Source organism: Melospiza georgiana, chromosome 15 (assembly GCF_028018845.1).
Source record: "Melospiza georgiana isolate bMelGeo1 chromosome 15, bMelGeo1.pri, whole genome shotgun sequence".
Taxonomy (NCBI): domain Eukaryota; kingdom Metazoa; phylum Chordata; class Aves; order Passeriformes; family Passerellidae; genus Melospiza; species Melospiza georgiana.
This window is the reverse complement of record NC_080444.1, coordinates 6,392,887-6,414,618: the sequence shown is the minus strand read 5'-3', so window position 1 is coordinate 6,414,618 and position 21,732 is coordinate 6,392,887. Positions and strand designations below refer to the sequence as shown.

Sequence of the window (21,732 nt, the reverse complement as noted above, 5' to 3'; positions counted from 1 at the left end):
ATTTCGCTGGGAATAGTGTGGATGTGGGTGTGAGCTGGGGAAGTGGAGGTGCTGTGGTGGGGACAGCAGTGGAGGATGCTGTGGCCAGTGGAGCTGAGCAGCCCTGGGGGCAGTTCCTGTGTGAGGAGCAGGGATCTGCAAACGCTGCTTTGTGATGTGGGGACACAGGGACACAGCCACGGCCCAGGGAGCCACAGCTCATGCTGGGGGGCTTTGAGGGTGTCACACATTTGGGTGACCTTCTTTAACCCTGACAACTCCATGGCTCTGCAGGTTTGCCCCAAGGCAAGGGGATCACAGAAGCACAGAATCAATGAGCTTGAAGATCTCTGTGATCACCACCTCACTCTGCGAGTCCAACCCCTGACTGAGCACCACTATGTCCCCTTCACCATGGTGCTGAGTGTCATGTCCCGTCTTTCCTTAAACACCTCCAGGGATGGTGACTCCACCATCTCCCTGGGCAGTCTGATCACTCTCTCTGTGAAGAAAGCCCTCCTAAAGTCCAACCTAAACATTCCCTGGCGCAGCCCAGCACCTTGTCCTCCTATCATGGCGCTGGCTGCCTGGGAGCAGAGCCCGACGCCACACGGCTTTACCCTCCCTTGAGGGAGTTGAAGAGTGTGATAAAGCCACCCCCGAGCCTCCTGCAGGCCGAACAAGCTCAGATCCCTCACAGTGCTGTGCTCCAGACCGCTGCCCAGCTCGGTTCCCATCCCCGGCCGCCGCCTTTCCCCGCAGCGGCCTCGGGGCCCGCCCGCCGCCAGGGGGCGCCACCGCCCGCGCCCGGCCCCGCCCGGCCCCGCCCCTCGCCCTCAGAGCTGCCCGCGCGCATGCGCCGCGCTCAGCTGAGCCGCGGTCACGTGACGGCGCGGCCGAGCGAGCGGGCCCGGCGGGGCCGGGCGGTGCGGGCGGCGGAGAGGTGCGGAACCGGGACAGGGACCGGGACCGAGGGGACAGGCACCGGGACGGGCACCGGGGGGCTGCGGGTGGATGGGTGGGGGCTGTCAGCCGCCTGTCAGCCCGCCGCGTGCCCGGAGAGCCGGGGTTGCGGTGGATGCGCGGCGTGCCGGCAGTGCCGCCGTCCCGCGTGGGTGCTCGGGGCAGCCGGGGCGCGCTGAGGGACTCGGGGCTCCGGGGCCTCGTTGGCAGCCCCTGTGCAGGGGCGGGTGCTCAGGGCCTGGGGGTCTTGGCAGCTGACATGGGTGCTGGAGGCTGACATGGGTGTGCTGGGGGTGCTGGAGGCTGACATGGGTGCTGGAGGCTGACATGGGTGTGCTGGGGGTGCTGGAGGCTGACATGGGTGTGCTGGGGGTGCTGGAGGCTGACATGGGTGTGCTGGGGCTGCCTGGGGGTGCTGGAGGCTGACATGGGTGCTGGGGGTTTCTGGAGGTGCTGGAGGCTGACATGGGCCTGCTGGCAATGCCCTGCAGGAAGGCTGGCACCCCATGGGGCTCCTCCGGGCGTGCCATGCAGTGCAGGGGGCACAGCCCCCGATGTGAGGTGCTGGGAAGGGTGCGGAATGCTCTGCGGCACTGGGAGGGTGCAGGGAGCCCCACACTGTGCAGGCTTCAGCTGTGCTGCTCTGTGGAGGGGCAAGGGGAGCTGGCAGCACAGCCTGGCTGCAGTGGGAGCTGTGGGCACTGGTGGAGTTTGTGCCCAGCAGCCTCCATGTGGGGAGAAGCTGGGCTGAGGGCACTGGCTCATGCTGTGAAACGTCGGAAAGGTGAATCTGGGGGTTCTCTGGAGCTGTGGGAGCACTGGGTAGCGCAGGGACAAGAGGACTGATGCTGTGACTGGGAGGTGTCAGGCTGGCATGGACATGGTGGCCTGGGGAAGGGGCTTGTTGTTGGCTCTCCTTTGTGTCAGGAGGTGGGTTATTACAAGAAGTGCTTTGGAAATGAAGGATTCAACATGTGTGGTAGGAAGCAACAGTGAGTTTTGCTCACTTTTCTCGAAGATTTCCTGATCTACACACAGCCCCAGCTCAGCTGGGGACAGCTGTCATGGTCAGCAGCAAGTAGCAGCTTGCTTTTGACTTCTGGCATGAGGCTGTCGCTGTAAGGGACAAATTTCTGTCACCACCCCCCCCCCCCAGCTTTCCTAATAGGATGAAATTGCTTCTGTGTGTGGGTGGCAAAAAAAGCACATGAGAGTGGCTGAGGAGTTGGGTTTGAAGTGGGAACCGAATGTTCCTGCCTTTGCTGTTTCCAGTGACAAGGAAATGGTGTAATGGGGTTTTGCTTTGATTTTAAATGTTTTTCTTGTGGATGAGACAAGTTTTGCAGCTTTTCCTTGTTGGTTGTGGGAGAGCAGAGTGCTCGCTCCCTGCTGCTATGCAACCTTTAATCCAGACACGAGGCAGGCAAGTCACGATGAATGCATTTCCCTGGCTCTTCAAAGCAGAAAGCAGACGGGCCTGCTTGAAAGAGAAAACAAAATCCACAGGGAGCAGTCAGGTAGAGTGATGTCAGCACATTGTGTTTATCTCAAACTCACTGCTCTTGGGTGCTTTGGATGCTGTGCAGGCCCTCCTTGGGATGGGCACCTATGCCCAACCCAGTCCTGCACCCCTTCTGCCCACTCTCTCTGCCCTCTGCCAGCCCATGGTGCTTGGCAGAGCCTGCCAGGTTTCTGTGCTGCCCCTCGGGCCTGTCAGTGATGACAAACAGCTTCTAACGCTTTCCTTGTGTAAACTCCTCCTGCCGCTCCTCCCGCTCCCTGCCCCGCCGGATCCCTGCCTGCGGCAGAGCCGGTTCAGGACACCGTGACGTGTCCCAGCTGTGAGGGAGGAGGCTGGGCAGGAGTGATGCATGTGCTGCCTTTGGCTCTGGAGAGCCTGCCTGCCAGCCAGCCTCACTGCTGCTCCAGAGCCTGGTACTCCATGGGACACTCTGCTCCTTCCTGCTGCTGGTGCTGCAGGAAATACAGCACTGCTGTGGCCTGGATAGCTGCTCCAGAGCAGCTGGGATCTGGAGCATCCAGACCTGGGGGAAATCCCTTGCTCTCTGCTACCCTTCTGATCACCAGGCTGGACCCTCCCAGTGGTTGCAGCCCTTGGCTTGTTTTCCATGTAGCAGCCAGGTTTGCAGAGCAGTGCTCTGGAGAATGCCTCGGTGCTCTGTGGGTGAAGCAGCACCCAGGTGGCCCAGGCTGAGCTTTCCTGGCACAGCCAGCTGTGTTGGTCTGTGCTGAGGTTGCATCTGGAAGGCTCTTGCATGACTTGGTGGGTTCATGAAGAGCTCTGGCAGGAAACGAGACAGTTTTTTGCAGTAGTAACATTTCTCTGCTGCTTCCTCTTGCTCCCAGTTCTTTACCAGTGCTGGGGAGTGGGATGGGGGAGCACCAGGACTGCTGGGGCAGGTGTGAAGCCTGAGGCATGACAGCCCAGAGGAGCCGTGGGGCAGGGACTGGATCACCAGTCTGTGGCGCAAGAGCCTTACACATAATTTCCCTGCCTCTGGTGCTCCTTCCCAGTGGGTGTTTGGGATACTGGGTGTGGCATCATGAACCAGCTGATTATTTTCCGGACAAAGGCACGAGGTGTGTGTCCTTGGTGAGGCTTGTGCTGGTGCCCCTGGTTTGTTGGACACTGTTGGAGTTTCTGTTGGAGCAAGAGCTCCAGGCTGTGCAGGTGCCTCGTCCTGGGAAGTCCCTTTTCCCCATAGTCACCTCCTTGGCTGTGAAACCTTTGGGGCAGGTGTTTTGCTGTCAGCACATGATCTGTGCTCCTCACTAATGGGAGTATAATAAATTTTTGTAAAAAAATTCTCCTTCATAAAAATTCCTCAATAAGTTAAAAAAAAAGGGAAAAGAAAAAAAAGAGAAGTTAGGAAACTTTCCCTTCCCTGGCAAGAGCAAGCTGTTCCCTTGCAGCACAGTGTGTGCAAGTTAAAAGCAGTTACACTTTCCTGGCCCGTCCACTTGACAGCCCTAGTCCCAAGTGCCAGAGCAGGGGACACAGTGCCAGCATGTCACCCCCTACCCCGCTGCCTGTGGTGCCACACTCACCACCCTTAGAACAGGGGTGCACAGTTCCCATGCCTGACATGAATTAGGTCACATCCAGGCTCTGCCTGCAGGATCCTGACCCCATTCTGTCTGGGTGTGCCCAAAACACGGGCACCAGCCTGAAGGAAGAGCCGGTGGGAATGTGCTGTGCACCTTTGACCTTAGGACATGCCACTGTGTGATTGCTGGGGCGGGAGCATGTGGCTGTATAAAAGCCCTGGAGCAGACCTTGCTCTGGCAGCGCGAGCCGCTCTCTCTGCACCATGGCTGGCCCCAAGGTGCCTGAGGATGGGGCTGTTGAGCTGGACACCCCTGATGGCACTGCCCCCACAGGGACCATGTCCACGCGGCGCCTCCGCAGCGAGGACTACAATGACTACAGCTCCACAGATGTGACACCTGAGGGCAGCCCTCCCGATGGCATGAACGGCTTCGCCCACCCCGAGTCCTACCAGCGCTTCGGGGAGACCAACGGGACAACGTGAGTGATGCTTCCCTCCTTCCTGGGCTGGCCTGGCACTGGGGAGGGTGCAGGAGGTCATGCTGGCTCCCTGCTGTCTTTGCTAGAGGATGGTGGAACTGTGGTTTTATGGGGAGTTCTCATGAGGGTGATGAGGGCACAGCTGTGGTCCTGCATCTGTGGGGTGCTGGCAGCAAGTGGCAGCTGCCCCAGTGTAGCTCTTTGCTCTCTGGTGAAGCTGGGCTTGCTGGCAGTGGGCAGTGATTGATGCTTTTCCCAATATTTTCCCATTCTACCTTCATTCGATGAGGAACTCTGGCAAGCAAACAGCATGCCCAGATTCAGAGCCAGCCATGTTCTGGGGGCTTCCTTGTGCCCAGGTGTGCAGAGGATGCTGTCTTTGCCTGAGAGAGACTGATCCCTTCACCTCAGAGACTTCCTTATGCAGGTCCTTGGTGCTGGGCTCTGCTTATGCTGGGTTTTACCATAAAGTTGGTTTTGCAAATGCCCATCCAAAATCTGTTTGTTCAGTCTTTGCTTTCACACCTAGCTGGGTCCCAGCTGGTTAAGCTGGGTTCAGGGGACAGGATCATGACCTCCATGTGCATTCACTGCAGCCCTTCAGAGCTGCTGTGGACCCTTAACAGGATAAGCTGTGTATGGTCTGGGTGTGGGCATCTGCTGACTGTGATCTCTGCATCTGCTCTCCCTCAGGTGGTACCAGACCCTGATCCATCTGCTGAAGGGGAATATTGGGACAGGGCTGCTGGGGCTGCCTCTGGCTGTAAAGAATGCTGGCATCCTGGTAAGGCAGCTCAGCCCTGCTGTGCTGGAGCCTGTGGGGCAGAGTGACCCCAAGGCACTGGGCAGCTTACATGGCCAGTGTTGGGGGTGTTGGGGCTTGAGTTCCTGCCCAGACACCTCTCATTGTTTGGTGACTTGCACATGTTTGCACCCTAAGCTCTGTGGCTTTGTTTCACTGCTGGGACTGTTCCTGCTGCTCCTGCATTGTTGCTGCCTGGTGTGGGGGAGATCAATGTGTGAGCTGGGCCCATGGTTTCCTCTGCTGGGGTCATGCAGGACACTGTGTCCAGGTCACAACCTCTTCATCACCTGCATAGTAGAGATATGCAAAATAGTTTGGAAAACAATCCTAGAAGTGCTTTGCTACACCCAAACTGCCCCAACTTGCTTATTTTGCATCGTTCCTGCCAACCTCGTGGCTCTGTCAGGTTACTTGGTCCTGGGGGGCTGGTTCCTGGGAGCTGCACCAAAGCTCTGGTTCAGCCTCCAGCAGTGTTTGTACTCACCCAGCCCATGGAGTTTTGTCTGGAAGTAGAAGGCACAGTGCAGCTCTGCCTCTGGCCATCAGAGTGCAGCCTTCCCCCTCTCTTCCCTGCAGCTGGGTCCTCTGAGCCTGCTGGTGATGGGAGTCGTGGCTGTGCACTGCATGGGCATCCTGGTCAAATGTGCCCATCACTTCTGCAACAGGTAAGGAGCAACTCCCCTTCTCAGCCCTGCAACTCCTACAGTTCTTCCCTCTTGCCCAAAAAGCCCTGGGGTGTTTCTGAAGCCCCTCAGCAGCAAGTTGCCCATGCCAAAGCCTCAGTTTGGAACTTCTCTTGTTTTTCACAGGAACTGTTTTCCTTTTAATGTCACTCTTTGCCTTGGGAACTAGCAGACAGGGCTGATGTGATGATCCTTCTCCCTTCTCTGGACAGGTTCCAGAAGCAGTTCCTGGACTATGGAGGTGCTGTGATGTATGGGCTGGAGGCAACTCCCAGTGCCTGCCTGAGGACACATGCCATCTGGGGAAGGTACTGTTCTCCTGCCCCAGGCAGGGACTCCTCTTTGAGCCTAGCATGTGCTGCAGCTGGGACAGAAGGGCCTCTGGTCCCTGAGCTGTGTCAGCAGATAAGCACATGTGCCATAAAATGCTGTTTGGCTCACCTGCCCTGAGTGCTCAGTGTCCCCCAGAGGGTAATGCTGAGGTCTTTGATCCAGTACTGTCCCCAGCCAGATCTGACTTACACTAAATGTGTGGGATAACTAAGTCTCCACAGCATAACAAAGGGGTGAGTAGGGTCTTGCAGTGCTGGCCCATCTTGCCAGACATGGAACGTGTCCAGTGACTGCTCCCTGCCCTGTGAGTGTCCCACATTGCATCACACAGATCATTGCCCATCAGGGGGTGGGAGCATTCACCTATTCCTGTGTCCAGGGAATATTGCTGACAATTCAGCAACAGACTGGGTATGCTGAACCCAAAAAGGAGACTTTTCTCCTGAGGCTGGTCCTGACCTTGTGGAAGGGATGGGATGGGGAGACTGGAGAACCTGAGATCGGCGAGGCTGGGTGGAGAGAAAGTCCTCTCTCCTGATCACAGAGAAGTGAGTTGGGTGTGCTCTGACCTGTACACCCCAACCTTGGGGACAGCAGCATTGCTGTGCTCTGCAAGTGCAGATCTTCTGATCTGGCTGACAGATGCTGTTCTTTTGCTTTCCAGGCGTATAGTGGGACTTTTCCTGATCATCACTCAGCTGGGTTTCTGCTGTGTGTACTTTGTCTTTCTGGCGGACAATCTGAAACAGGTTGGACCTAGACCTCCTTCATGAGCTGGGGGGAGGTGAGAGGGTGTGAAGGTGCTTGGGTTTTTCTTAGCTCCTGTGCCCTGTTTTCCCCCAAAGGTCTGGTTTCTGTAGGATATGCTGCTCTGAAAAGTCCGCTCTTCTGCCCAGATATTTTGAAGGATTGGTTTTCCTGTTCAAACAGAGCAGGTTTTCCTGAGACTCTCTGTGATTTTGCAGAGGTGCTGGAGGTGTCTGTGTTGCTCAGGAAAAGTGAGGCTGTCCTTAGTGAGGGAACAACAGGAAAGGGATGAAAGCAGAGGGACTGTGCATTTTCTATCCTGTCCCCCTCGGTAATTGGTTTATTGGTGTCGATGGTAACGTGTAAGTTCCAGGACCTGCTGTGAACATCTCTTCTCCCTTCCTTGGATCTGTTTGCATTCCAGTTTCTTTCCTCATCCTGTGGCTCTGAAGCTTAATTACATCTTTAGAGAAAGAGTTTCTTCCTGCCAGGCCTCAGGAGGAAATAAACAGAAACCCTGAACCGCTTGGCTGGCTCCTGTTCTGCAAGAAACTGGGAATAATGAGTCCCCATTCCCAGCCTCCACCAGCTCAGTGCCTTGCAGGCACTGCTTAGCTTTTTTCCCCATGTGCTCCTGCTGTGCCCTTGCAGCAGTGCTCTGGTCACTGCCACCACGGCTGTGCCCTTTGTCAGCTCTTCAGTGGTGGCCATCAGCTTCAGAGGGGAGCAAGGGGGGGTCCATCCAGTGTGAGACTCTTCATATGCTCCTGGAGCAGCAGTGAGGAGATTCCCATGGTTGGGTGGCAGGAGGAGTAAATAGGTCAACACTGGTGATCTACCAGCCCTGACAGCAGGAGGGTCCAGGGTGTGTGCAGGGGCCAGGCTGCTGCTGGCCCCCACCCCTGGGAGCAGCCCCTGCCCCACTTCAAGGTGGGCTTCTTTCTCTTCAGCCCCTCACAGCAAAGATTGAAGGCTGTCTCAAGCCTCAGGGGAAATTTTCAAAAACCTGCAAATCCACACTAGTTTTTTAGGCCACAGGTGGGAAACCCCTTGGCTTTGGTTTTGGAATTTTTTTGGGTGGGGTGAGGGGAGTGTTGCTTGTTTCTTTTTGCGGTGAGGAATAGCGTGTTAGGTGGAAAGTCATGGTGCAGGTGGTACCTTGGGCAAGGTGCCACTGTGTTGGGCAGGGCTTTGGTTTGGAAAATGGCTTTGGAGCAAGGCATGAAGAGGCAGGGCAGGCTGGGGCTTGAGCAGCACTGTCCCTTGGGTGCATGGCCCTGCACTGCCCTCTCCCACAGAGGATGCTGGTTTACACAGAGTCCTTCAGCCTCTCCTCTGGGGCAGAACTTGCTCTGGAGCAGGTTAAATCAGTTTGCAGACTGCTCTTTGCTGCAGTGACTGGACAGGACCTGGTACCTGAACCAGCTTGGTCATGGTTGTTTTGGTGATTCAGGGAGCCCATGCTCTCTTGGGAGGGATGGCTCAGCCACCCTGGGCCTGAGCTGCCTCTAGAAGTGAGCACATGGCCTGGAGTGCCTTTGGAATGAAAGACCCCAAGGGAAAAAATGGTTTGTCATGAGACAGTGAACTTGGGGCCAGCGGTAGTTTCCAGGTGTCCTTGTGAACGGGGCACTGGGGAACTGAAGGACTGTGTGACTTAAATAACAACTTGGTGCAGCAAGAGGGAAAGGACTCCTTTGGAAATAGCACTTAGTGCCTCTTCCCTCTCTTCTCAGCTGACCTCGTGGGCAGTGCAAAGATGCAGCCTGTGCTTTCTGCCCCCTGTGTGCCTGGCTGCTGAGTCCTCCTGCTCTGTGTATCTGGACTTGGGCAGGATTTGCTGTTCTGGCTGAGGTGCCATAGCCAGTCCCACCTCTGCCCCCTGCAAGATAACAGGGATTTGCTTCAGAGCTATCTGAAAACAGCTTGTTGTTTTGATTTTAATCAGCTATCTCTGCTCGAAGTGACCTCTTGGGGTACTCTGACCCACCTGCAATGGGCTGCTAAGATCTGTGGCTTTTAGACCTGTGTGATGGAGTTCACCAGGGCTTCCTGTGCTTCCCCAGGTTGTGTCTGCTGCAAATGGGACCACCAATGACTGCAGCCCAAACAGGACAGTGGTGATGACCCCCACCATGGACTCCCGCCTGTACATGCTGTCCATCCTGCCTTTTGTGGTGCTGCTCACCTTCATCCAGAACCTCAAGGTCCTGTCCATCTTCTCCATGCTGGCCAACGTGGCCATGCTTGGCAGCCTTGTAGTGATCTACCAGTACATCGTCAGGGTACGTGTGTATGGCTCCCCTCTCTCATTGCTGTGCTCTCCCATGCTTTGGCAGGTGGAGAGAGCTTGGCAATGGGGTATTTGGATGCTGGGGGTACTGTTTGTTAATGTGGGCATGATGGTTCCCTCTGCTCTGCAGGGCTTTTCCTGCCTCGTGGGGCTGTGACAGGGAGTGATGGGAACAGGCCAGGTCTTCCCTGTCTTCCCTATGTCTGAACTCTGCATGGGCTTTTTTCCAGGATATTCCTGATCCCAGAAACCTGCCTCTAGCAGCAGCCTGGAAGACCTACCCTCTGTTCTTTGGCACTGCAATCTTTGCTTTTGAAGGCATTGGTGTGGTAAGTCTGGGCATGTGGCAGTGGGGCTGCTGCACAGGAGGCTCAGCCCTGCTCGGACTTGCTGCAGCACCTGCTTTGCTTTGCAGCTGCAGTTGCAGCTGAACTTTTCTGACAGTAGCCCAAATTCTGGATGGTGCTGTTAGCTTTAGCTCCAGGCTATCTCCTGGGTCAAACTCTGGTGCTTCCATCTGAGGCTGGAGGAGCACGTGCTGCCAACCTCATGAGGTTGGTTGCTGCTTTAGAGGTGGCTTTATCTGGCAGTAGATTGGGAATCACACCAGCCTCTGCCTTGGGCTCTGCTGGCTGACCTGCAGATGAGGAATTGTCCTGAGTCTTGTAACCAGGCTGGATCCTGCAGTTGCCTAATTGGGAGGCCAAAAAGTGTGGCATGAAAAGATGTGATCCTTCCCTTCCCACCCTGCTGCGGGGGCACTGAGATCTCCCTTTGGCAGCAGCGTGGCCCCAGCCTGCCCATGCAAATGGGCCTCTCCTGCAAGGTGCTGTAAATAGACCAACTGTGTCTGTGAAAAAAGCTGGGTGGGTGGGTGGAGAGCTTAATTACTCCCTAAGATGTTGTGAGTTGTTTCCGGGAGCTCCCTTCAAAGGAGGAAAAAATGTTTTCATCTCTTAAATATAAGCTGGCTGTGTAAACACAGGGCTGGAGAGGGCCAGGTCCGTTACAGGAGGAGTGCTCACTGAATGCTGTGCCCTGGGCAGAGGGCTCTTGCCAGCACTGAGGCACAAATGCTCTCTTCCTCACATGACTTGGAGGCGAAGAAGCAAATAAAAGTTTTTCTTGTCCTGCCTCCTCACCAGACTGCCATTGTCTCTCTTCTTGAAATGAACACCACCCAAGGACATCTATAAAATTGTTTACTGAAGGCCTATATTTAGTGTCAGTAGCATAGAGGTGGGAGAATTACCTCTTCTTGCTCTTTTTATTGTCCTGTCTGGTTGAAATCTGTCCAGATAAACTTGCTAGCAGAGGAGAATGTGTCTTGGTCTTCCCAGAATTTACTGGGGAAAGTAGGACGGTGTAAAATAGTGGGCATGGCTGTGCTATTTTGAGGTGCAGAGCATAATGCACCCAAGATATGGGTGGTTGGCATTGCCCCAAGACCCAGCACGGGGCACAGCTCATGCCAAGGGCAGGGAGCAGGTCCCATCTTTAAGACAAGGGTGTGGGTGATCTGTTGGAGACTTGCTATGCTCCAATGGGAGCACAGAAATCAGATCTTCAGTGTAGTTTTTTTTTTTAGCTGGATTCTCCAGGCTTCATGTGGGACTATCAATCCTGGCATGGTGGACTGTGCTTGACCATGGGGCTGCCCCTCCTTCTTTTTGGGGCTGAGGGGGGTATAGAGGAATGAGCAATCTGTTGCTCTGTCATCTTCCTCCTCCTCTTGTCCCAGGTGCTGCCTCTGGAGAACAAGATGAAGAAGCCCCGTCAGTTCCCAGTGATCCTGTACGTGGGGATGAGCATTGTCACCATCCTGTACATCAGCCTGGGTGTCCTGGGCTACCTGCGCTTCGGGGCAGACATTCAGGCCAGCATTACACTCAACCTGCCCAACTGCTGGTGAGTCCCTGTGGGCACTGGAGGGACTGGGGGGTGTGGAATGAGGGGCCCAGATAGGCAGGTGGGAGAGGGGGACCTCACTAATCTGGGTGAGCTTGAGGAACTGTCATAGGCAAACTTCAAGGAGTTTGACAAAGACTGTCAGATGCATGTGCTGGAAGAGTCTTGTTGCTGTAGTGTCTGAGCCTGGGTTTGGAGCTCAGGCTGTTTCATTGGGTCCCTGGAGGTCCTTGCCTGGGTAGGTGCAGCTCTTTTTTTTTTCTTTTCTTGGAGCCTTGTGGCATCTTTTTAAGGCTCATTATGCACTGACTAGCAGATGTTGAACACAACCCCCATGCAGCCGTACCAGAACATCACTGAATTGTGCAAAACTTCTCTTCCTCAAATGTAGCACATGAAAAACCAAGCCAAAGCTGGGAGCTCCCAGAGGGAGTGAGATGTGACATTGAGCCAATGCTTTGCCTATGAGCACTGGAGCTATGAGGATACCCCATCCTACTGTGGGGTCTGAGCTCTGCCTGCCTGCCTGCCTGAAGGGGTTGTTTCTCCTCTTGCCAGGGCTGGTGGCTGCTGCAGCAGCTGCCCAATCTGTGCTGCTCTGTCCCTGAGGATGGGTGGCTGCTCAGTGTCACTGCTCCATATTCTTCCACAGGAGAAATGCAAGCAGTCCTCTTTGATGGTCTCTGAGTGAGACCTGGAGCTGGGCATGCCTGTCCTCCACTTCAGCCCATCCTCTCTTCTCCTAGTAGCACCCAGCACCTTGCAGTGGGACTCACTGTCTCACTGTTGTGTAAATTTGGGCAGGACTCAAGTTTTGAGTCACTGGTGCTCCCACATGCTGTCCTGGTAGAGCTGCACAGCTGGAGCTCTGGAGACAGCAAAGATTTGACAAAAATAGAGCCTGGTTTTGCTTTAATTATTGCTGTGTGGGTTTCTTTTCAGTTTGAGTGCATGGATGTTCATTCATGCTGGGTCTGTGTAGTGACTGCACTGCTGGATGTTGGTGTTGGTGTGGTAGAAGATCCTGCTCCTGCCAAGAGCCTTGTCCTGTTCCCTGCAGGCTTTGGGAGTTCTGCCAGGTCCCTGCTCTCAGTGAGGAGGGATGGGGCTGGTGGAAGGATGTGCCTGTGTTGTAGGGAGGTCTGAATCCCACCATGCCAAGCACAGGAGGTGTGAATCCCTTCTGCTCAGTAAACTGAAGTACAGTGTGGAGGGGATGAAATGCTGCTATTCCTCCTGAAGGTGAAAAGCAAGTCCTTTCCAGGTTTGGGCTCTGCATGCCACAGCCTGCAATGACATCTGCTGACCTGAAATGCTGCAAAGGGGCTTCTGCAAGGAATCTCAGCTCTGGGTGCCCTGAGGAATGACATTCCCTTAGAACAGATCCTTAGAATGGGATTACTCTGACCTGCTAGGCTGCAGAGAGAAGAGTGCAAATCCATGTTTGTAGGAGTATCCACACTTTCTGCTTTTTCTTAAACTACTTTTCTGAAAGTGAAGCATTCTAAAGTTACTTTTCTAAAAGTAGCCATAGGGTTTTTGGATAGTGAGAAGAGAATAGCCCTTTGGAAGCAGTGTCTGGGGAAGCCTGGGCATGTGACACCCAGCTGCAGGGAAGGTGTGCTGTGGTCCTTGTCACTTGGCATGCAGGACACCTTGATATTTGTGCATGTTGCCTCTTGGCAGTGGATGTTGGACCTGGAAATGGGGTATCTAAAGGGCTGTGACAGTTGTGATAAAGTCTTCACTACCACTCCTGCAGATTAAACCACGGTGCTGGGTGAAGACTTGCTCTTGAAATGAAAGTCTTGCCCATCCTGCCTCGCCCATGGCTTTTCTTCCTGGCAGTAAAAGGCTGGGCTGTAGGAGCTGGTCATAAAGGGCTGTGGGTGAGAAGTCATGGGGTTTGCCTGCAGCCTGGGAGACAAGGCAAGGATTGTGGTGGAGGTGCTGCAGCCTTCCTTAGCTGCAGCCATTGCCTGGAGGTCTCTGGAGCAGATTTGCAGGAATCGTTGAGTTGCAGGGTGACTAAGGACTTCTCCAGTCTCGTTTCTCTGAAACCACAGCTTCCTCAAACAAGGAGTGTGTCAGTTCCCAGTGCCCAGGTCTAACCACAGTGTCCAAAATATGGTGCTGCTATGCAGAAATCCTTCCTTGCCTCCTAGGAAGGGTTGCCTCACTGCACTATGTGAAGGGTGAAGAAATGCTGTAATGAGGGGGAAGCTGTTGCATTGCATGTGGCCAGTTGAAGGTAATGACAGAGCTTATGGTCCCAGGAGAGTATTTCACTTCTTGCAGCCTTTAGGGATGGCCTGGTATGGCAATCTGGCTGAAGCAGGCGTTGCTGTGGCTGGCAGAATGCCTCTCTGGCCCTGCATGGGCCTTTCTTTTCTGTGGATCAAGGGTAATGCTTGAATTCTTCCTCTTCTTGGTATTTAAAATGCTCTTTGATCTTGTTGTCATGGTTCATGACCTGTGCAGGACAGGTACACAGCCTTCTTCTGTACTTTTTTTATTAACAGCTTGAATTGCCCTGGAGGACTTTATGGCTTTTATAGATTCCCTGTCTTGGGAAAGCAGTGATAAGATATGCCAACCGTGGGTTGGTGGCTCAAGGCTCCTGTGCACACGTGTGGCTGCACAGGTGCACTCTGGATTCTGGAGATAACTTTGTGTTCAGCTTGCCTCTGGAACCTCAGGGTATTTCAGGCTGGAGAGGACACCATGGGATCACTGGGTCCTCTCACCAGCTTAAGTGCTGACTGTCAGTAAGGATAGTGATTCCCTACCAATCCAGGCCCTTAGCCATCTTTTGAAGATGCAGCTCTAACTGCAACTGGTTCTTCTGCTGTGCAGCTCCAAGAAGAGCTGATACTCTCTCCTCCATGCCCTCCTATTAGGCAGCTGAAGAGATTAATAACATCCCCTTTTAACCTTCCCATCATGCTGAACAAGCCCAGGGCTTGCAGCCTCTTTTGGACATCATGCTCCACCCCAACCATTTTAGTAGCCTGCACTCAACTTGCTCTGCAGAGTAAGTCAGTGTCCTGTCCTGGAGTATCAGGGCTGGACACAATACTCAGAATGCACAAGCCCCAAACAAGAAAATAATCTCTTGATCCCTGTCCTTCACCTGCTGGCTGTGCTTTTGCTAGCACAACCTGCTTTGTGATTGACCTTGATCACTGCAGGGTCCTGCTACTGGCCATGTTCAGTCTGCTGCCCACCAAGACCCCCAGGTTCTGTTCTCCTGGCTCCAGGCCTTCACATGTATGAGAATTTGTGTTTGCAAATTTGTGTTTGTGTTTGAGCTTTGCTTGTGACATCATGTTGTTGCTCTGAGCTGTGTCAGCTATTTCCTCCAATTTGATCTTGCTTGGAATTTGATGAGAATGTACTCTGGGTCACTGAAAGCTCATCCAGGTCACTGATGAGGATATTTCCATGATTACCCTTTGGCAAATCCCTGCTGGCTGTTTACTGTCCAGTATGTGCCTGGAAATAGATACCAGGAGGACTTAACCCATATTCTTCTGGGGATTGAGGTGAGGCTGATTAGCCTCTACCTTCCCTCATCCTTCTTGAAGGTGGATATTATTCCTTTCCCAAGGCAATAGGTCCTTTCCCTGAGCACTTTTGAAGATGATAAGGTGGCTTCAGGCTCCTGTTGGCTGCAACCTTGAATACATCTGGACTGGTCCCACAGACTTGTGTAACATTCCATTCACTTAGGTGATCCCTAATGCCATCTGTGAGAAATGTTTGACTCTGCCAGACTCTGCCACTAGTGTTCCAAGCTGTCTTGCATGGGAATACTTGGATTTCTCTGATTTAAGGCTGTTGTAGAAGGTGGGTGCTAAGACCCAACATACAGAAGGGCACAGGCCCAACGAAGGTAGAGGGAAGGCAGGAGCCAGATACATCCTCAGCTTGGATCCACCCCATATTTACCCAAGTGGTGTGGCCAGGACCCCTGTTTCCTGCTTGGTTAGTGTGTCTTCAGTTGGGGAAGGGTTAGGATCACATGTGAGGTAACCAGATGTTTCTTCTCTTTTGGAGAGGCTTTTTCTGCTGCTGGGAAGCTGAAGGCAGAGATGGGGCTGGGAGGTGCCTTTTGGTCACTTGTGATGGGCTCTCTCCTGCAGCCACACTGTATCACTGCAGGATCTGAGACACCCTGAGATTTGACTTGGGGTGAGCCCAAGGTGCTGTTTGCAGCCTGTCTGCACTCTGCCTTCCTTCTGCTCAGCCCAAACTGCTCTTTTAACTCTCTTTCCCCCAAACATGTACCAGCATTCCAAAAATAGCTGCTCTTTTTTGTTTGATGGAGGAGGCTGAGTTACCTGTTCACATGACTTTGCTTTTGGAACATTCTGATGTTCACTCTGCATGGAAGCCCAGACTTATTCCAGCAGTGCTGTCCTTTTCCCCCTCCTCAGAAGCCAAGCAGCAGCTGGAATGTGTAATCATGGCTGCAGCTGATACATCTTGCTGTCTCTTGCTCAGTGATTAAATGCATCACCCCTAATTTTCTAAGGGTGTTCAGGAGTTGAGACCCCTAGCTCACAAAAATCCTTGCAGAACATTCCTTTTCTGCTGTTGATGTTGCAGGGGCTGGAGGAAGAGCCCCGGTGTCACTGTGTCCTTGTCCTTTGCAGGCTGTACCAAGCTGTCAAGCTGCTCTTCTCCTTTGGGATTTTCTTCACCTACGCCGTGCAGTTCTACGTGCCTGCCGAGATCATCATCCCTCCCCTCGTGGCCCGCGTGTCGGAGCGCTGGGGCTGGCTGGTCAACCTGCTCCTCAGGATGGCCCTGGTGTGTGTGACCTGTGAGTACAAACCTCCTTGTCTGACCTTCCCTGTGAGGCTGTGGCACCTCCTTCCCACTGAGCCTTCACCTCTGTCCCTGAAGCCTTCGCCTTTAGCCCTCACAGCTGGTAGTCCCTGGGCCTGGCTAATACAAACAAGGTGCCTCCAAGGAGCAGCAGCTGTGGTCCTTTGCCCCCTCTGTATGGGATCAGCCTTCTCAGTGGAGGAGTAGGAAACTGCATTGTTTAGAAGTGGCAGATCCCCATGGAGCCTCAGGGCTGGGGATGGCAGTTTTGCAGGATGTTGAGTCCCACCAGGGTTTGCATGAACAGCCAGCACAGGGTTCAGTGCCAGGGCAGCCTAGCCTAGAGGCTGTTTCTGTAGGCAGTGTGCAGCCAGGCTCCTCATGCCTGTGTGATGGGGACATGGCTGCAGAGGGGTCACTGACTGTGAGGGATGGGCTGTTCTTGTTCACACACTCATTGCAGTGCAGAGCACAGCAGGACACAGCACACCATAAACAGAGCCCTGATGTGCTGCTGGGCACGTGTGCCTGGAGCAGCCCCACAGGGTCCCTTCCCTTCATGGTGTGTGGGGCCAGTAGTGAGGTTTTGGTGGATCAGGCTCCTGACTTGAGCCTGGTGGAGTGAATCAGGTGGTATCTGATTTTGCCTGGCTTTGATTCCTGAAGACCAAATGCTTGCTGTTGTCAGCACAGCTGAGATGCTTGACTGAGCTCCCTGGTGTCCCCTGCTGAAATGGAGCTTTGCTCCATGGCTTGATGCCGCTGAAGCAGCAGAGCTGAGCATCAGGGAGCTGGCCCTGTGTCCCAGCTGGCTTTGGCTTGGGTTTGAGAGGAGTGGGGTGCTAACTCAGGGTGGTGGAGCTGGCTGAGAGCAGAGTGCTGCTGCTTCTGGCTCTCACTAATGAAAGGCCAGAAGTGCTGCATTAACAGAGGTGGGCAAGACCCATCTCCTCTGTGCTGAGTTCCTGAAGCCTTCATGTCCTCAGAGGGTGCAGGGATGAAATCCTGCCATGCTGGGTGATATGCTCTGGCCACCCTCATGCTGTGGGTGAACTTGGAAGTTGCTTGTGGGGTTGGAGCCTCTCCTGGAGGGTGTTGGGCTGTGCCAAGCCATGGAAGAGTTGGGATGGCTTTAGGCATCAGCAGTACCCTCCTGTTTGGGGGCAGGGAGGCAGCAGAGGTGTTGGTGGAAGGATGCAGGTTCCTTTGTACCTCCTCCCCTCACCCTTCCATTAAGGGATCTCTGGCTCCTGCTGAGGATAAAAGCCATTAGAGGGGTTGCATGAATATTCATTGGAGGATTGCGTGGCCACACAACAAGCCCCCACCAGAGCTTTGGCTCCTAAAGAGAGGATGCAGTCTGGTGTATGGGTCTCTTTCAAGCTTAAACTTCAAAACCAGCATGCTTAAAACCTCTTTGAATTAATACCTGCAGAAATCAGACCGTTTCCCCGGAGGCTGAGGACTGCAGCTGGTGCTTCAAATCTGCTTGTTTTAGAGGGGAGTTAATAATTTTGTTTACTTTTGAGTCCAAAGAGCAGTGTGGGGTGGGCTGATGCTGTTGAAGGGGAGCTGCTCTGCTTTCCTCAGAGGCTGCTGGAGCAGGGATGCTGCTTGCAGCAGAGCACTCCTTTGGCTCTGTTCAGGGCTGAGCACCAGGATAAACTGGCTCAGGACTTTTGTTACTGTTTCCCTTGGTGAAGGGATGGTTTATCTCTAGGCTTATCCAGATAACAGCAGTGTTGCAGTGGTGGCACAGTCAGTCTCCCAAACTTTCCTTCTGCAGTTCCATGGGTGATCTTTTGCTTAGGGAGGCTCTCTGTAGCTGATTGTCAGGGAGAGAACAAATCCCTCCAACAAGGAGCCCTGAGATGTCCCTTCTCCTCAGGGGCTGTTCCTCCTAGGCCCTTCTAGGTGTCTCCTGTTTCTAAGCAGAAAAGCTTTCAAAGCAATAAACCAATTTTTTTATCTTGGTCATTGGTTAAACACTGAAGTCTGCTTTGCTTGCAGGGGGTTCTGCTGTGTTGTGACATCCCTCTGTCCCCTCCTGGTGCCATGCAGGAGGAGGAGCAGAAATATCCCAAAGCTGAAGCTCACACTGCTAAGCTCAAGCTGTCAGGAGTCTCCCAGGGGGATTTTCCTTGGCTGCAGTTTTCACCTAACAAATGATTCCTAACAAATGTTCTCCCCCGGGCTGTGCCGTGGGCGTGCTGCTGCTGGAGCAGCTCTAAACACACGCAAACCACACGGATTGATTTGGGGTGGGGGGAGATGCCTTTTTCTCCCCTTCTCCTGCTTTTATGGGGTTTCTGAGGCTTTATGGCTCCCCAGGTGTGGGGAGCAGGAGTGCTGGCTCGCACAGGGGGGTCGGGAATGCTGGCAGCCAGCAGCACCCATCCTGCTCAGCCCTGCAGCTCGCTCTGGTGGCGCCCAGGGCGACAAAAAGCCTTGTTAATTTAACAGCTTAATTGCTGCTTGGGGAGGAGTTACCGGAAAAATAAGCAGCTTTGTCTTCTGTCAGGGAGGAGGGCAGAGGTGGGACCCAGCCAGTGGCATTCCTGGGTGGGGTTCTGCTAGCTTTGACACGGGGAGGAGCCTCTCTGGCCGGTGGCAGCGCTGATGTTGTGCCCGTTCTTCCTCCAGGCGTGCTGGCCATCCTCATCCCGCGCCTGGACCTCGTCATCTCCCTGGTGGGCTCCGTGAGCAGCAGCGCCCTGGCTCTCATCTTCCCCCCGCTGCTGGAGATTGCCACCTACTACTCAGAGGGCATGCACCCCCTTGTCATTGCCAAGGACATCGCCATCAGCCTCTTCGGCTTCGTGGGCTTCGTGGTGGGCACGTACGAGGCGCTGGTGGAGCTGGTGGCACCCGCGGCCACCGTGGTGAATGCCACCACTGTCCTGGTGCAGTGACCACCCCCTCGCCCTGCTGGCCCCTCTGGGTGCTGAGCTGGGGGTGCACGGACCCTGGGCACTGCTCTCCTGGGAACAGGCTCCCCTCTCCTCTTGGGAAGTGTGGGTTTGGTCTGTGAGGAGATGGGGCTGCCCAGCACCACAGCCCAGATGCAGCAGGATCCTGCCCTGGCTCTGCCTGGAAGGTGGGATCCAGGCTGGGGCACTGCCTTCTCTGGGGGCTCTTAGGGCAGATGGTAGAGCAAAACAGTTCCTCTGTAAATAGGCAATTTGAGAGGTGAGGAATCCCAGGGATGTAGATTTTATTTTATTATTTTTTAAAATCCCAACCTTTCCATATTTCCCCTGTCCTTTCAGTCAGGGCGGGGAACAGGGACTGCTCTTTTTTTGTGCCAGTTTGATTTTTATTTTTTTTTTTCCCTGAGCACTTTATTTTTACAGCAACAGACAAACCTCAGCTCAGGTTAGAGAGTGTGGAGATCTCTCCTCACCTCGGCCTTGTAGGGAGAGTGGGCAGAGCCTGAGGTGTGGAGCGTGCTGGGGCCCACCGCTCCCTCTCAGTGGGATCCCCATCTGTGGGCATGGCTCCTGCAGTGCCTCAGCTCTGTTTCCAGCTGAGCATGCCCTGGAGCTGGGCACTGGGAGGGTGTGCTGACCCCTGGTCCACGCTTTCAGTGGTGACACTTCTTTATCCCATCCAGCGCACAACCCAACGCTTGGCTTTCAGAAGCTTTACAGAACTGAGGTGTGTGGGGAGCAAACAGGCTCTGCCATCATGAGGGGCTGAGCTGGTCCCCTTTGGGTGGGATGGTGTTTCCCCAGGGGTCACCACATGCTGCCCACACACCACAAGGATACATCATCACCTTGTTTACAGTGCCTGAGCTGGCCCTGGCACGCTCCACCTGCGTCTGCAGGCTGATACTGAATGTCAAATCACACACAAAAACTCCATAATATTTCTGGTTTTAACCCTTCCTCTCCTGGTTGCACTCCCTCTGCATCCTCTGCTTCTGCCCAGCTCCTCTCCTCCTGTAGGATGCAGCTCCCTGGCACCTCTCCCTGTGCTCCTGTTGCTTCTTTTGTCGTGGCTGGTGCATGCCTGGTGGGCATGGTCCTGTGGCACTGCTGCTTTCCTTTCTCTCAGAGCCCAGCTTCCTCCCTAGAGAGTTTCCTCACCTTTCTACTGGATTTCTACTTTTTTAAGACAAGGGAGCAAATGCATCCTCCACAGGACAGATTGAACTCCTGCCTGCTAACACAGCATCTCCCAAATGCCAGCTCTCTCTGGAGAGCCTTCATCCCTCATCCCACTGCAGCCATGTCTCCCTGGGGGTGGGCAGAGGCTGCTGGTGGTGGGAAAGGAGGCTGAGTACAGCACCAGTGGGCTGTGTTCCCATCTGTGGTGGAGGGTGAGGTTTTGAGGTTTGCAGTTATTTTCGGTGTTTGAGCGGGTGCTGTGAGGGGAAGGCTGTGTGGAGCAGTGTCCCTGCAGCCTGCCTCTCCCTTGGGTGCTGCTTGTGTCTGCACTGTGCCCCTTTGCTGGCAGTTCTGGGTGCCACATGCCACGGTGTGCACCCATGGCCGGGTGTGGGGTGGGTCTGTGCCACGTCTCTGCCCCTTTCCAGCCCCTCTTTGCTCTCTGCATCTCTTGGGGCTCACCTCATCCCGTCCAAGGCTGTGCTGGGGAAGGTCTTGGCTTGGTCAGGAGCAGAGCAAAGCTTTAACTCAAATCCTCCCTCTGGAGGGCGCCATGGGGATAGAGAGGAAGCACCCAGGGCTGGGAAGGGACTCCAGGGCATGACACGAGCGGGACAAGTGCAATATTCATGTCCATCTCTGTGTGCTGACCCCAGCGTGGCCCTTGGGGTTGGGTTTGAGTCAGAACTGTCAAGCAGAGGAGGGAGTGCTGTGAGCAGCAGGGTATGTGTGATGCTTCTCCTTGCCCTGCTAGTAGTGCACTCAAAGAAGGCTTGGCCACATTTTAGGGACAGCTGTGTGCCAAGGCATGTCCCCAGCCTGGCACTCGCTTTGCAAGCAGCAGCGCAGACCTCATTTCCAAGGGGACTGGGATATCACAGAAGCATTAAATGGGTTTTGCAGCTCTTCCCTTTTAATGGGGTGAGCAGGGCTGCTTGAAGATGGTGACACGTGTGGTGTGAGAGGCTCTGCTGAGCCAGGGGTCAATGGTGGACAGGGAAACTTGACACTTGTGTATTGTAGGCTGCTCAGTAACCAAGAAACTTGTCTGTGTAAATATAGCAATGGTCACGTCCATGTCTTGTGCCTATGGATATTGTCAGTGTACAGCACAGGTGCCTGCCCAGCAGAAGAGCTGGTGCTGCACCTGAACCATGTATCTTACTTTGATCAATAAATATGATCTATTTTTTATGTGTAAAGGCTTTGGGGGTGTGAAGTGTGGGTTTTTCTTCCAAAAGAAGGGAGCAGGTGATGTGGAGCCCAGCAGGCACTCAGGATCCCATCCTGTGCTGCTCCCACACAGCACACACAGTTTCCCCTCCCAGTGAGTGTTTCAAATAAAAGTGTTCCAGCTTTGCTGCTTGGAAAATTTAATTTTTCTTTTGACCTCATTTGTGCAAGGAGGTTGTGGGCAGAGCTTCTGGGCTCGTAGGGCTGAGCTCTTCTCTGCCTCACCAAAGCTGGGCCTTGGTTTTTCATCTCCATATTTATGCCAAAAGTGGGGCTGCAGCTGAAAAAAAGAG

General features: G+C 54.2%; 1 protein-coding gene across 1 annotated transcript; it reads left to right on the top strand.

Moving 5' to 3' along the window:
* The first annotated feature begins 860 nt into the window (after window positions 1-860).
* LOC131089878 (proton-coupled amino acid transporter 1-like) lies at window positions 861-21,408 on the top strand. Its single transcript, XM_058034884.1, has 11 exons — window positions 861-922; window positions 4,345-4,492; window positions 5,186-5,276; window positions 5,874-5,962; window positions 6,193-6,288; window positions 6,978-7,062; window positions 9,127-9,345; window positions 9,584-9,682; window positions 11,095-11,261; window positions 15,920-16,089; window positions 18,738-21,408. Exons 2-11 carry the CDS (start codon window positions 4,350-4,352, stop codon window positions 19,004-19,006), a joined length of 1,428 nt encoding a protein of 475 aa, XP_057890867.1. The 5' UTR covers window positions 861-922; window positions 4,345-4,349; the 3' UTR covers window positions 19,007-21,408.
* Window positions 21,409-21,732: the final 324 nt, after the last annotated feature.